The sequence below is a fragment of the Calidris pugnax genome, unplaced genomic scaffold, assembly GCF_001431845.1.
Source record: "Calidris pugnax isolate Ruff unplaced genomic scaffold, ASM143184v1 scaffold179, whole genome shotgun sequence".
Taxonomy (NCBI): Eukaryota; Metazoa; Chordata; class Aves; order Charadriiformes; family Scolopacidae; genus Calidris; species Calidris pugnax.
In genome coordinates this window covers 2,183,510-2,198,334 of record NW_015090948.1, presented here as the reverse complement: position 1 = coordinate 2,198,334, position 14,825 = coordinate 2,183,510, and the positions used below count along the sequence as shown (strand labels likewise).

The following is a 14,825-nucleotide window of genomic DNA, read 5'->3' as shown; positions in this document are numbered from 1 at the left end:
GAGGTGGGGATGAATAGAAAAAAGGTATGAGAACTAACAACCCAATTTAGCAAGCAGCCTGAATCAAAGAGGGCAGAACTGCAGGAATGGGATAATACCACACTGGGAGCACTGCTCTGCAGCAGCTCAACATTTTTTGACAAGTATCCAAGTTCTGCTGCAAGAGCATCAGGTTTATTCCAGCAATTGATCTGACAGAGAGGAGAACAGACATGCTAGATGAAGTAGAATTACAGCTTCCCTATACCATTCAGTCGTGAGCCAAATATCAAGATGTGCTCCTTCCAAAACCTATTTCACCGTAGAGTCCTGATTGGGGGGAATTTTATAGAAACTATTCTATGTTTGGGTTGGAAAGGACCTTAAAGATCATCGAGTTCCAACCCCCTTGCCATGGGCAGGGACACCTCCCACTAGAACAGGTTGCTCAAAGCCCCATCCAGCCTGGCCTTAAACACCTCCACGGATGGGGCATCCACAACTTCCCTGGGCAACTTGTTCCAGTGCCTCACCACCCTCACAGGAAAGAGCTTCTGCCTGATATTTAATCTAAATCTCCCCACCTCCAGTTTAAAATCATTACCCCTTGTCCTATCACTGCACTCCCTGATAAAGAGTCCCTCCCGAGCTCTCCTGTAGGCTTCCTTCAGGTACTGGAAGGCTGCTATAACATCTCTTCACAGCCTTCTCTTCTCCAGGCTGAACAACCCCAGCTCTCTCAGCCTGTCCTTGTAGAAGAGGTGCTCCAGCCCTCTCATCATCTTCATGGCCTTCCACTGGACTCGCTCCAAAAGATCCCCATCGTTCCTCTGCCGAGGGCTCCAGAGCTCGATGCAGTACTCCAGGTGGGGTCTCATGAGAGTAGTGGAGCTGAATCACCTTCTCCAACGTGCTGGCCACGCTACTTTAATGTAGCCCAGAATACAGCTGGCTTTTGAGCTGCAAGTGCACATTGCTGGGTCACACTGAGCTTCTCATCCACCGACATCCCCAAGTCCTTCTCAGTGTTATTCTCAATCCACTCTCCTCCCAGCTTCTATTTGTGCTTGGACCTTGCACTTGGCCTTGCTGATCTTCATGAGGTTCACATGGGTCCACCTCTCAAGCCTCTCATCCCTCTGGTGGCATCCTTTCCCTCCAACACTCCACACATCTTGGTGTCATCAGCAAACTTACTGAGGGTGCACTCAATCCCACTGTCCATACCGCTGACATGGACATATACAGCGCTGGTCCCAATACTGACCCCTGAGGAACACTGCTCATCACTGCTCACCAGTTGGACATCGAGTTGTTGACAGCAACTCTTTGAGTGTGGCCATCCAGCCAATTCCTTATTCACTGAGTGGTCCATCTGTCAAATCCACGTATCTTGAATTTAGAGACCAGGATGTCACATGGACAGTATCAAATGCTTTGCACTAGTCCCAGTAGATCATGTCAGTTGCTCTGCTCAATATTCTGTAACCCCAGAATGGGTTAATAGTAATTTCTAAAGGAAGGGTATAAGACTAGAGAATTCAGTATTGAAGGAAAAAAGGAAAGAGAATAACCCATCTCCCTCTCTCTGTTGGCATATTCTGCCCTTGACAATATTGGCAGTAAGATGCACAACCCATAAACCCCAAACATCTGGGGCCGTCATTAACAGTTTCATTAACATAATCACATGCCACAAAGTCTTTAGGAACACTAGAAATGAATACCCATGTTTACACACAGATTTGGGGGATGGTGAAGTGCTGTTTTTATGAGGGGTAACAAAATACCTAAGAATAGACACATTTTTGTCAGTATTTGACTCATGGGAAAGACATAGCTCCTCATCTGGGAGATAACCACACCTTTGCATGTGTGACCCAGTGAAGCCCTTGGCCCTTTTACTAATGGTATTTTTTCATTTCTCTGGGCATTGGCACATAATGCTAAATGAAGTTTTCTTTCACCTAATCAGCTGCAGAAAAATAAAAGGGAAAACTGAAATTTCAAGGATTAAATGACAACATAACTCAGCATAAAGGAACCCTGTGTCACCAAGGGTTGCCAGTGAACACCAGCACATTCAGTTACAACTGCCCAATGCCTCTTCCTGTCTATGAACTATAACATCAGGTTTTCATCACAAGGCATAAAAGCATCTCTCCTTGATCCTGTTCCACCCAGGCAGATAAAGCCAAACACCCCCCTGCAAAATACTGATGCATATGAAGAAGCATAAAGGTATGGAAAACATTCTGCTCCATTCCTGGTTTAGGAGAAATACAGTTGTGCTAGAAAGAGTAGCAGTAGTTAGATCAGACCCCCCCAAAAAAGGGGAGGGAATGGGAAGAAGTGTTGCATTGTGGTCTTCTGAGAGGCAGCAGAGCTGCAAAGCTCTTCCTATGCAGGGTGGACACTAAATCATCCACAGCTGGGCCTGTCAGATTGGAAGAGAATTGGCACTTCCACCAGGTATTAAAGCCAGGACCAGAGCTAGTGAAGTGAGCTCGTCTTTCCATATTGTCTGTTCCTTACACTCTTCTTCCACAGTAGCAGCATTTTTCTTATTGTGTAACTGATTTAAGGGGTCTGAGGGGAAGACAAATCTGTAACAGATCCTGGCTGTGTATTTGCGATCTCACTTTCATTTCCCTAATGGCTCTATTGTAATTAGATTTGCAAAACCAGCAAAAGGTCTCATTTTGAATAGCAACAGCTGTTGACATCAAGATTACATTGAATAATTTACTGGTTTAATTTTAGCTGCTAAACAATAAGAGCCTCTTGTCAAAGATTATTTCACTGGCTGAAGTTTTGTCTCTTTTCCCCTGGCTGCTCTCCCTTTCTTTGTATGCTGGACATCACTGTCTGCCTCATGGAAAACACATTTATAACTTACATGGCCCACGCAAAACAACAGTTGTGGATGTGACTACTATTATTTTGTTGCACAGATTCTTAATTCTGGCTCAGATACATGGGCTGTCTATTTCCAAATGTAACAAGTGATTCTGGGCACTTCGACAGGACTTGAGAAATTGATGTTTGCACTCAGATCCTTGTACATAGCATGGTTTCAGAGAAACCCTTTCCATCAGTCCCTGTATGAAAAAGAGGGCAGTAACACTTGTCCCACGGTAGTGCTGATAGATTAGTTCACCAATACCAAGGAGCAGAGACAAAAATTCCATCAAGTATATACTAAATAAAGTAATTTTACAGGCCTACACTTAGGTTAAGTATTGATGGCAGCATTTGCTACAAACCAGTGCTAGCTAGATGACAGGCTAAGAGTGTTGCTATGAAAAGCTGTTCTCCAGAGATTTCAAAAGGGGTAAAAGTTTTTTTTCTTAAAAGCTGCTGGACATTCCTGACTGTAAACCAAGTATCACGAGAGACCTGAAAGTCAAATGTTGCTTTACTGCTGCACGTGCTCTGTTTTCAGGACTGGGACAATGCTTTACCAAGCCAAAGTGACCGTAAATCATCACGTGCTATAAACAGTAAACAGGATGGCTCACTTCACAGAATGTGCACTTACCCTTGCGTGCAGTTTGGATGACACGGATGGCACTCACGATCCTCATCAGCGTATTTGAAAATGAAGCTGTTGGCCCCCTGTAAGCCATCAGGACATTTTTCCACACAATTTGGACCATCCTTAAAATGGAAACACTTTGTGCAATGGTCAGGTCCCTGGAGAGCACAGAACAAAGAAATGCAATGCGTTGAAGTTACTGTGTCTTTTCCTGGCAGCACTCTCAATAGTAACTCTAGTAACATTTCTCCCCCTGTGAACAGTGAATTAGTTGTATGATTCCAGTTTCCATTAAGGAGCAGCACTAAGATGTGTAAATCCTGGAGCTTTTGGCTGTAAATTTATTCTGTAGAGTATAAGACTAAATTCCAGCTTCTAAACAGGTTTTTCAATATTATCATAGAATCATAGAGTAGTTCAGGTTGAAAGGGACCTTAAAGATCATCGAGTTCCAACCCCCCTGCCAGGGGCAGGGACACCTCCCACCAGACCAGGTTGCTCAAAGCCCCATCCAGCCTGGCCTTGAACCCCTCCTGGGATGGGGCATCCAGAACTTCCCTGGACAACCTGTTCCAGTGTCTCACCATCCTCACAGCAAAGAATTTCTTCCTAATATCTAATGTAAATTTCCCCCCTTTCAGTTTAAAACCATTACACCTTGTCCTATTGCTCCACTGCCTGATAAAGAGTCCCTCCTCATCTCTCCTGCAGACCCCCCCTTTCAAGTACTGGAAAGGGCTCTAAGGTCTCATTGGAGCCTTCTCTTCTCCAGGCTGAACAATCCCAACTCTCTCAGCCTGTCTTCGTAAGAGAGGTGCTCCATCCCCCTGATCATCTTTGTTACCCTCCTCTAGACCCGTTCCAACACGTCCCTGTCCTTCGGGCTCCAGAGCTGGACACAGTACTCTAGGTGGGGACTCACCAGAGCAGAGGGGCAGAATCACCTGCCTTGACCTTCTGGCCAACAGGACGCTGTTGGCTTTCTGGGCTGCCAGCACACATATTATCGGGGTGCTTAACACAATGGATGCCCACTTTAACTCTTAGAAATATCCCGCAACAATGTTCAATACTGAACCACATTTGCAAAGCAACTGCAACGGCTCTTCAGTGGGATCCCCTACCTCTGCACTCCAGAATCATTTTCCACACTGCATTCTCCCTGTGCTATCTGGTCACAAGAACACTGCAGAACTAGGAGGTCTCCTTCCTACATATACACAGCTCATAATATAGCCTAGGCTATTATGAACTACAAACCAAGGCTCCTGGACAACATGAAACTAAAATTCTAAAGCTGTGGTCGTGAGCTAGTGTATAACCAAATCTTGGTGTTCAGGTTGAGCACTGGTCTATGATTTTATGTCCAGGAGCCTGCTACAAATTCACATTTCCCTCATGGGTTGAATACATGAAACATTATCTTTTTGCTTTACAGTTGTGTTGCAGAAAACACAGTATTGCAATTAAAATGATGTCTTTTTTTTCCATTCAGTAGGTAAGTCACAAAAATAAGGAAATAAGTTATGGATTAAATTTCCTCAATGATGAAGAGCCTAAAATACAACTCCTCATTACCCAGGATACTTGTGACATACAAAAAACCACAAGAGACAACTTCTATCTCACAAAAAACAATCTTTAAAAGAGGACTCACTGGCCATTATAAAGGTGAACAGCCACAGTTAACATTCATTTAGGATGCATGAAAAAAAACCTCTATCAAAACAACCTAAAAAGCTAATTTAAAAAAAACCAACCCTCAACATACCGTTCAAGCTCACTAAGAGACCCAGACAAATTCCCACACTTTTTCTTTTGGAGGAAAATTAATTAAAAGTTGTAGTAAAACAGGACAGAATTAAGTATAAAGAATGAAAACAGTGACAAAGCGTGCACTTGATTTGTATCTGCATGCTATGTCATTAAAAAATCTTGTTCATCAGTACCACTAAGGCATTTTCTCAGATAACTCAGGAAAGAAAGGACGTTACTTTTTAAACCACTTTCTTAAGGAGGCTGATACAAGGATGTTTATTCCCAGCACTAATTTAGCAGAATTCTTTCCCTAAATTCAGAATATTTGTATTTTCTGGTTTTGTTAACATTAATTTTCAATCGCCACTTTAAAGTCTGTAAGCAGAAAACCCCTGTGCATTAGCACACTTCACCACCCTAGTCCATAACACATCAAATTTTGTTCTTACCGGCCCGTAGCACGTGATCATGTTTTCTTCCATCTTTTCACACTGGGGATCACACTCCACACAGACAGATCCATTTGCAAATTCTCGAAATTCCCTAGGAAAATATTTTGCAGGCAGGTCAGGAGAAAGCAGAAGTGAGACTGAAACTGAGACAAAATGGCTGGCTCTTCACCTGGTGGAAATCATTTCAGCTTCACTAAGTCCAGCTGACTGCGCCAGCTGAGATCACTCCTGTTAATGACATTATGCTGCTTTACACCAGCTGAAAACCAGGCCCCATCAGCAACCTAATTCACAGGTATTTTTGTTTAGCAGTTTAAAACTAGAGTGCTTTTTTTCTACTCTTCCCTTAAGAAATAAGGACCTCATTAACAGGACAAAGCAGCTCATTTCTTGATTTTTATCTATGGAATTATGCCTCATGGCTCAGTTCAGAAGCCACTTGTTACATGTGAGACATCACTATCTGAAAAGAAGGACTAGAAAGAGCACTGATCACAAGTGCTGTTCTTGTTTTAGTTAAGTCTCTGCACACACTGCTGTTTTAAAGCCCGTTCTTCAAAAGGCTCGTAACTTCTTCACCAACAATTCTAGACTTAGGTCTAGATCTAAAAAAGGTCAAAACAAATCCTTTTGATCATTTATTTCATGTATGCACAAGAAACTGTTGCTCTAGTGACTTATTTTATTAACCACTAATAATGGGTGGAGGGTGTGGGGGAAGTAGTGATAGTTGGTGGGATTTCTTTCACCAAATACCAGGTATCTCATTTCAGCTTTCAGTTGCAACCCACAAAAAAACCTTCAGGACCTTCTCAACACAATTCATGCTACCTTCTTGTAGGCTAAGATGAATTAACACCTGAACAGGTCACTTCTCTCCCACTAACCACAAAGAGAATCTATGTAACTAGTTCAGACTGGACACCTAAGCTTTGCAGATGGATACCATCTTGTTGCATTAAGCAGTTAAAATATTTGCATTAAATTGTTAAATATGTGCTGCACACTCATGTCAGTTGGTTCTAGTAATATTCAAGTAAAGGTTAAGACCTCTGAGCTTAGTTTATCAATGTTCTCCTTCTGCTCCTCTACAGCCCAATATTAGGATGCATCTTCATTCTACAGCCTAATTATTAATTCTTCTGCTGCAGCTAACATAAACAGTTCAGCTCTATCTTTCTGTCACAAGCCAGACTCAGCCACCTTGGCTGTGCTGTATGTAGGTTTTTAGTCAGCAGAATACTAGATAAAGCCTTCTACAGAAGTTCAGATTGGGAAATACTTAAAACTTATCCTACAATATATATCACTCAAAAGCAGCAATACTGGCAACGGAACCAAATATTGATTAACGTAAAAGTCCTGAACAACGTAGTCAGCAACTTTAGGGGAAAGTACAAGGGAACCATCTTACCCGTCGTACAGGTTACAAGAGTCTATGCAGGTCCTTCCCCTGATGAAGCGCTTGCAGGAGAGACACTGGTCTGGCCCTGGCCCCCAACAGCCATCACTTGAGCATAACTCATTACACACCATTCCATCAGCAGCTGCAGAGAAAGAACATACTATCATTAATGCACATAGTTCCCTGAAATCCAAGGGAATACATTTCATTCAGCATTCTGCCACACTCAGAGAAGTAAACTGAACATTCAGATTTTCTAGAAACGGAATAGAGAAAAACCAGAAAATTATCATTCTACCACTACAGAAACACCCTGTGCACTCACAGTTTGAATACGATACACACTTCTGGTTTGTTCCTTTCAGAATAGATACAGTAGAGTGAGAAAAAGCTTTAAGAGCACTGCACGGACGATTGAAACTAGAGAAGAGCACTATGTTTGTTCCTTTCAGAATAGATACAGTAGAGCGAGAAAAAGCTTTAAGAGCACTGCACGGATGATTGAAACTAGAAAAGAGCTTCTACACCAGGAATAAACAGATGAGTAGCCTTAGATATGGGTGAGAAAGGACATGGTAAAGGTCTATAAAATCTGAATGACAAGAAGAAGATAAGTAAGCATGAAACAATTGTTTGCTGCTTCTTCCAAGAACCTCATGGGCATTCAAGGAGACAGGAACCCAATAGGTTCTAAACTGAGATTTTTTTTCATAGAAAGTAAAGATCAAGTTGCGGAATTCCCTGAAACAGGACATGGTAAATACCAGCAATTTAAAGGACTTGAAAAATCAATTGTCCAAATCCACAGGAGGGCTATTGAACTAAAATATAAAACACTACCTCTGAATTGAGGACTCCCTGAAATAAAATTGATAGACAGTGGGGAAAATGTTGAAGAAAAGTCATCATTAACTGTGTTTTTTTTTTTAAACTGTTTATTACAAAAGCACCCCAAGAGCCAAAGAGCCTTTATGTTAAAGACCCCCAATCCACAATTTTGGTCTCAAACCCAAAATTCGGTTCAAATAAACAAAATGAACAAAGAGTGAGGGGAAAAGGTTGTTTCAAACAATGTAATTAATTCTGTATTTTTACTTTATATAAATCCTCCTCTACATAAATATCTAGATGACTGTGACAGATGAAGAAAATCAGATGAAGAGCAAAAGGAAACACGTTATCTCTCCAGCATCTGAAGAAAGTCCAGTTGCACAGATCCAGCCAGACCCTGACATGAAAAGGTAAATCACTTAATTTGAATTTACCCTTGCATGATGAAACGTTTTATGCAAATGGCTACATACTGGACTCAGTAGATTAAAACAGCAAAAATCTGAATGTCAGAAATGGCAAATATACAAGCACTTGTTTGGGTTTTGTTTTGGTTTTTTTAACACCACTGGAAACAACATGAGGGAAGTGTCAAATAATAAATTAAAAGTAAGTTTTCTGGTAGAATTCTACCACCATCTCCAAAGCTGTAGCAAAGATACAGAGTCAAGAATAAACACACACACACACACACACACACTGAATACACCCATAAAACAGCAAGTACCCTGCCCAGCACAGGTTTAAAGAGGGGCGATGGCAACATCAACACAGAATCTTCTTACAAAAATGCAAAATTCCCTCTGGCAGCTTTACATTAAATAAAATCTGAGGATGGATGAGAAGTCAACCAAGAGCTTATGGGTCAGGATTAAAGTGAAGGCAGGGACAGGTGAAATTATAGTGAGGATCTGCTACAAGCCACCTAACCAGGAAGACAGAGTGGGTGAGGCCCTCTACAGTTAGGAGTAGCCTCATACTCACAAGCCCTAGTCTTCATGGAGGATTTCAACCACCCTGATATCTGCTGGAGGGACAAACCAGCAGGGCATAAGCAATCCAGGAGGTTCCTGGAGTGCATTGATGATAACTTCCTTCTCCAAGTGATTGAGGAGCCAATGAGGAGAGGTGCCAGGAGTGGTGGACCTTCTTCCCACCAAGGAAGAGGGGCGAGTAGGCAAGATGAGTGAAGCTTCTTCCATATTTCCTTTCTACTTGCAATAGGATATTTTGCTTTAGCAAGATTGAGAATAGCAGATTTGCATCTACTTGTTTCTTTTTCTGCCTAGAAGACTTGCATAATTCAGTGCCAAAAAACGACATTTCACCTTTACACGCAGCATAGGAACCAGTCAAAGATTTCATGTCCTCCAGCCCTTGCAGGAAACTGATCCAAGAACACAAGATTCATCAGCTTTCTTCCTACATGTACAGCCCTGTTGCTGACCCTGCATGGCTCTGCTGTACAACACATGTAATTCAGCAGATGGATGAGCACTGTCGTATTCAATACATGAAAAGACCGCACATTTATGTGTTATTAAGGCTGGAATGCTTGAATACATGTATTTTCTTTATACCATGTATACTTTCTTAATGACAACATCCAGAAGGTATTCAGAAGTATCTTTTTGGCTGTTCTTTTGCCTCAAAGATCGAATCAGGTACAGGTATTCAGAAGTATCTTTTTGGCTGTTCTGTTGCCTCAAAGATCAAATCAGGTACAGCCAAACATAAAATAATTAAATTTAGGAGTAATTCCAGGTGTTCATTTAATTTCCTTCAAAGCGTATTAATTCTCAGAGATTCCAGCACAGCAAGAGACCCCAAACCCACAAAATATCACAGTTCTAATTAAGGAAACTTCTTGTTTGAGTAGTTTTATTTTCTAGTCAATGACGCACTTTAAGTCCTTGCCACACAATAAAATCCCACCCTGCTTTAGAGAACCTTTTGTTCTTATTTTCAATCTTTAGAATATTAGTAATTCTTCTGGTTTTGTTTTACATACTCTTGCATTGAAAGGCAGTTTCCTATTTGCTTTCTCACCTTTTTTTGTAACTTGAAATTGTGCTTTTATTACTAGAGATTTCCTTTCTTTTCACTGCTTTCAGCTGTCAAACTACTCCGAGATCAGAATTTATTCGCACACACACTAAAATATCCCTTCAAACAGCAAGTGACACTATTACAAGGTAGCTCAGAAAACACAGCGAGTAACTTTATGCAAATAAAACAAGAGCTTCTCAGCAAAGAAAATCATGATTACCCTACTGAAATGTAGCCAACACAGTGCCTGTACTCTATGCAAAAAGTAAGAGTAAAAAAAAATCACTATTTCCTTCTGCTTATTTCTAAGTCATAGATAAGTTTTCATAAATGAATTTTGGCAAGAAAGGAGTGGGTTTTTTGACACCACATAAAAACCTATTATGCTTGTCTTTCTTCCTCCTCCTTAATTATAGGGACAGCTAAATAAATGTTTCAATTTTAGTCACATTGTTTGGCATTCCCAGGGGCTGAGAAGGTTCTGAAGCTCCAGCATACCGCCCGGCCATATGTGGAAGGAAAGAATAATGCTTTTGACAGGAACTCATTTTCATCATGAGTTTTAGAACAAGTGTTCATTCTTTATTAATGGGGTCATGCAGGTTAGAAGCAGAACGCTTCAATGTTTTTCCTCAGCCTAGACAGAACACAAGAAAATTAGCTATCTAAAAAAAGGAAATGATTGTTATTTGGCTATACACTTATGGGCCTAATCCAAAGCTGCATGAACTCAACAGAAAAGCCAACACAGACTTCAGTTCACTTTGCATCACACCTGATAATGAAAGTAATCATTTATTCAAGTTGTTAATTGGTGGCTAAATTGACGTAATTCCAAACAATCATATTTATAACAACCTTTGTGTAGAAAGGTTTCACTATACTCTGTAGGTGTAAGGCAAAGGAATTATTTAAATGATTTTGTATAAAAGAACATTTTTTTCTATATTTATTTTGTGTGTACTTATATTTAACATGAGCCACATCTGACTATTCCATAAAAAAAAACCCTACTAGGAAAAAAAGGCAGATTCTTCACTTCAGCACGAAGCAATGGTAAATCTAACTACCAGAGCACATTCTCTAGCAAAGAACTTTATAGCAATTCATTCTGCATTAATAATGTTCATAACAAACTTAACTTCTATGCACAAACCATTTAACGTTACAGTTTATAGTAGTAGACAATTAAAAGTCTACATTAGATGAGAGCTTCATGCATTACATTTTAGATAAATGCCCTCCAATTTATTTCCACTCTGCTTATCAGTTTGAAGATGCCCATTTGCCACCTAAACTCTCAAACAACCTTGGGAGACACTGTGAGACTCAAATCCTCTCTGACCAAAGCCCCAACCCTTTTAGGGTCCACACAGTTCAGAAGTCTCTTGCTGACGATCAGGTACCACTGCCCTTTCCTTGATGCTCAGCCTCAAAGGTGCCACTTATTTCTGCATTCCCAGTGTACACAAGCTTGGACACTGACATTTCTATCCCTGAATGTGTGTAGGGAAGGTGGAGAAGAGAGAGAGGTCACATTTTCCATTTACTTTAATCTGTTGTCTTTACCTCCTTACCAAACAAAAAAAACCCCAATGAATAAATCTGCCAAACCCTATAATGTCAGTGTTAACTTGAAGATGAAGCACCACTATAGACTGAAGATTTCAACAAATATTTTACTCCCCCAACAATTTTATAAGTATTTCCTCACTGACCCATGTGGTCAGCTGAGCACAGCATTAAACGGTAAGGAAGGTACCACTATCTTGTTATATATCCTAGAAGTCACTTAAACATGATGCTTATTACACCTTGGAAGCTCTACCATGATTTTTAAGCAAAGTTACACATGGACAGTAAATGTTTGCTGTAACTTGCCTTAAGTCATTAAGAATCACTAGGTAGTCGGGAAAGCAAGAACAAGCTGATAGTGACTCAAAAGATACATTGCCTTAAGTCATTAAGAATCACTAGGTAGCCAGGAAAGCAAGAATAAGCTGATAGTGACTCAAAATATACAAAGGATAGTAATAAACATACCTGAAAGTGGCTGTAATAATTAACATGGGCTAGACTGGTTTGTTCACTAGAAACCATGTGAAAAAAAATCCTTAACAATATTTTTATTAACAATTCATACTCTGCTAATTTCCATGCAAGCAGACAGTATTTCTACCATAGAAGATGGATTCCAATCCTGCAAATATTTACTTATGCATTTCCCTTCCCCATTCTGATTAGTCTTACTTGGTCACTCGGAGAGACATGGGCATATCCCCAAGCATCTGCAGGATCAGGGGCCAGAATAGGCAAAAGAACTGAAAGGCAGAAATGGAAACCCTAGAGGCTTGCCCTCAGATCCCAAACATTCAGGCAGCAAAGATTCAGAGAAAATTCTCCTAAATGCCAGCTTTTGGCCTATCCTGATTATTCAGAGTATGCTGGATAAATACATCTAGTTCGAAGGAAAAGTTCTGCCCTACTGTAATTCTGAAGATTTTACTTAAACATCTGACCTGTATCAGAATCCATTTAACTGCAGAAAGGTGCTGACTGACAGGCAGAGTTGAAGCAGCAGTGTAACTCTTCTCACCTAATGCTGATTCTCAAAATGCCACAAAACATTAATCAATTCATTCACACAGATGTGCACAGAGAGAGAAAACCACTGTGCCCTGTTAGGGATCAGGAATTCTGCTAAGACACTCTCTTCTGATCAGAGTTACTTGGCACCTAGCCTAGATTCATTAAATACAGTCCATTTAATGAACATAGGTTAGACTTCGTTTTTAAAACTAGCCCCTTGGTACTGTAGATTACATTGTGACTTCTTAAAACAAAATGAATGAGATTTTTTTTCATCATGAAGATTCCCTTGGTGTTCATTTTTCATAGAATATCTTTAGGAGTATTTTTGTTCCTGGAAAATTATGAGTCTCTATCATAACAACTTGTCAACAAGCTAAAAGTTAAATGAAGTTTCCATTTTCCCTTTGTGTGCAAATGTAGTGGCAAGCTGTACAGTGCAAGAGGATGATGTGACAGTATATCCCAGTTGCCATTTGCCCTGGAAGCCCTGATTTCAGTAGCTGTGGCTGCTGGGACTCAAAGGGCTCAAACTTAGTCATCAGAGGAAAGGGCAAAGAGGTATTTGTCAAAGGAGTCCTGACAACTAATATGGGAATGAATATCTTCCAAACTACTGTGTTCAGCTACGCCCCCCAAGCTCCCAAAAGCAGTGGAACAAACGGGCCACTGTTCCATCAATGGAAAAGAGCCTTACGAAGTTCACCTCTGAGTGGTTTTCCACTTGTCTTCTAACGTATTGTAAGTTACAGAGAGCTTGAAGCAAAGAGGAAGCATTACTGTCTGAGACACAGGGCCTGTGTTCCACCCTATTACTGCTAATCTTATTTTTATACTCAGTCTCTAGGAGTGGAAGAGAGCTGGCTGTTCTTTGATTAAATGATGCCTCGCTATCAGTCAGCTACAGCCAATCTGCTGTTAGAAAACATCAAAGAGCACCAATAGCAAGATTTTTCTCCCACAGTCAGCAGTTTTTCATAAGGCAGAGAGGAAACCTGTGCTCTCTGGAAAGTTCCCAGGTTCATGTATCTCACAGCAAGAATAAGACTACTAGGATCTTGGCATATAACCCTCGTGATTCTTGCATGGTCATCAAGAACTTTTGCTTCTTCAGATTGATTCTGTTCCATATGCGAAATCTCAAAGAGCTAATTATTCTTGTCATGACATATAAAATACAGTCGTTACCAGACTGCTAGCACAGAACTAGGTTCCTCCCTGCCACACGATCCTATTGAATTCCAACCCCACTGCAGGGAAAAGCAACTAGCAACCCAGCATCCCTGAACAGAGGTGATCCTCCTTCTTGGCAACACCTTCATTTCTCAAATAATATACCATTCTTCATAACTGGATTTCTATATGGGGGCAGAAAAAAACCAGACTGTGTACCAGAACGACAAGCCATCTACAAATGCTCTAGCTGGCAAGACTGAAGGCACTAGTTATTCATGGGAAGTCAGGAGGCTGTTCAGCCTGGAAGAACGAAAGCTCCAGGGAGACCTTATTGTGGCCTTTCAGTACTTAAATGGGGCGTACAGAAAAGATGGGGCCAAACTTTTCAGGAGGGTCTGTTGTGATATGACAAGGGGTAATGGTTTTAAACTAGAATAGGATAGATTTAGACTAACTATAAGGAAGACATTTTTTACAATGAGGGTGGTGAGACACTGTAACAGGTTGCCCAGAGAGGTGGTAGAAGCCCCATCCCTGGAAACATTCAAGGTCAGGTTGGACGGGGCTCTGAGCAACCTGATCTAGTTGGTGTCCCTGCCCATGGCAGAGAAGGCTGGACTAGATGACCTTTAAAGGTTCCTTCCAAACCAAACTATTCTATGAAAACAGAACTTTTACCAAGAAAAGTTCTGTTCAACGCATCCTTCTGTATTCGCATAAGAAAGTCAATCATACCCTGGGCTGCATCCAAAGAAGCATAGCCAGAAGGCCTAGGGAAGCGATTTTGTTCCTCCACTTAGCTCTGGTGCAACCCCATCACATAGGGTCACATTTTTGTCCCATGTAGGAGCACCTCTCCTATGAGAGGTGCTGAGGGAGTTGGGGTTGTTCAGTCTAGAGAAGAGAAGGCTCTGGGGAGACCCTATTGTGGCCTTTCAATTCTTAAAGGGGGCCTACAGAAAAGATGGGGACAAACTTTTCAGGAGGGTACAAAAAAGATGGGGACAAACTTTTCAGCAGGGTCTGATGCAATATGACAAGGGGTAAT

General features: G+C 41.1%; 1 protein-coding gene across 1 annotated transcript in view; it reads right to left on the bottom strand.

Annotated features, from left to right (window-relative positions):
• The window catches only part of ERBB4 (erb-b2 receptor tyrosine kinase 4), a 416,629-nt gene that overhangs the window by 166,915 nt on the left and 234,889 nt on the right, over positions 1 to 14,825 (bottom strand). The window contains exons 13-15 of the mRNA XM_014951952.1: positions 7,142 to 7,274; positions 5,725 to 5,818; positions 3,521 to 3,675 (exon numbers count right to left, since the gene is read on the bottom strand). Coding sequence (XP_014807438.1) covers positions 3,521 to 3,675; positions 5,725 to 5,818; positions 7,142 to 7,274 — 382 coding nt within the window. The remainder of the gene's footprint in view (positions 1 to 3,520; positions 3,676 to 5,724; positions 5,819 to 7,141; positions 7,275 to 14,825) is intronic.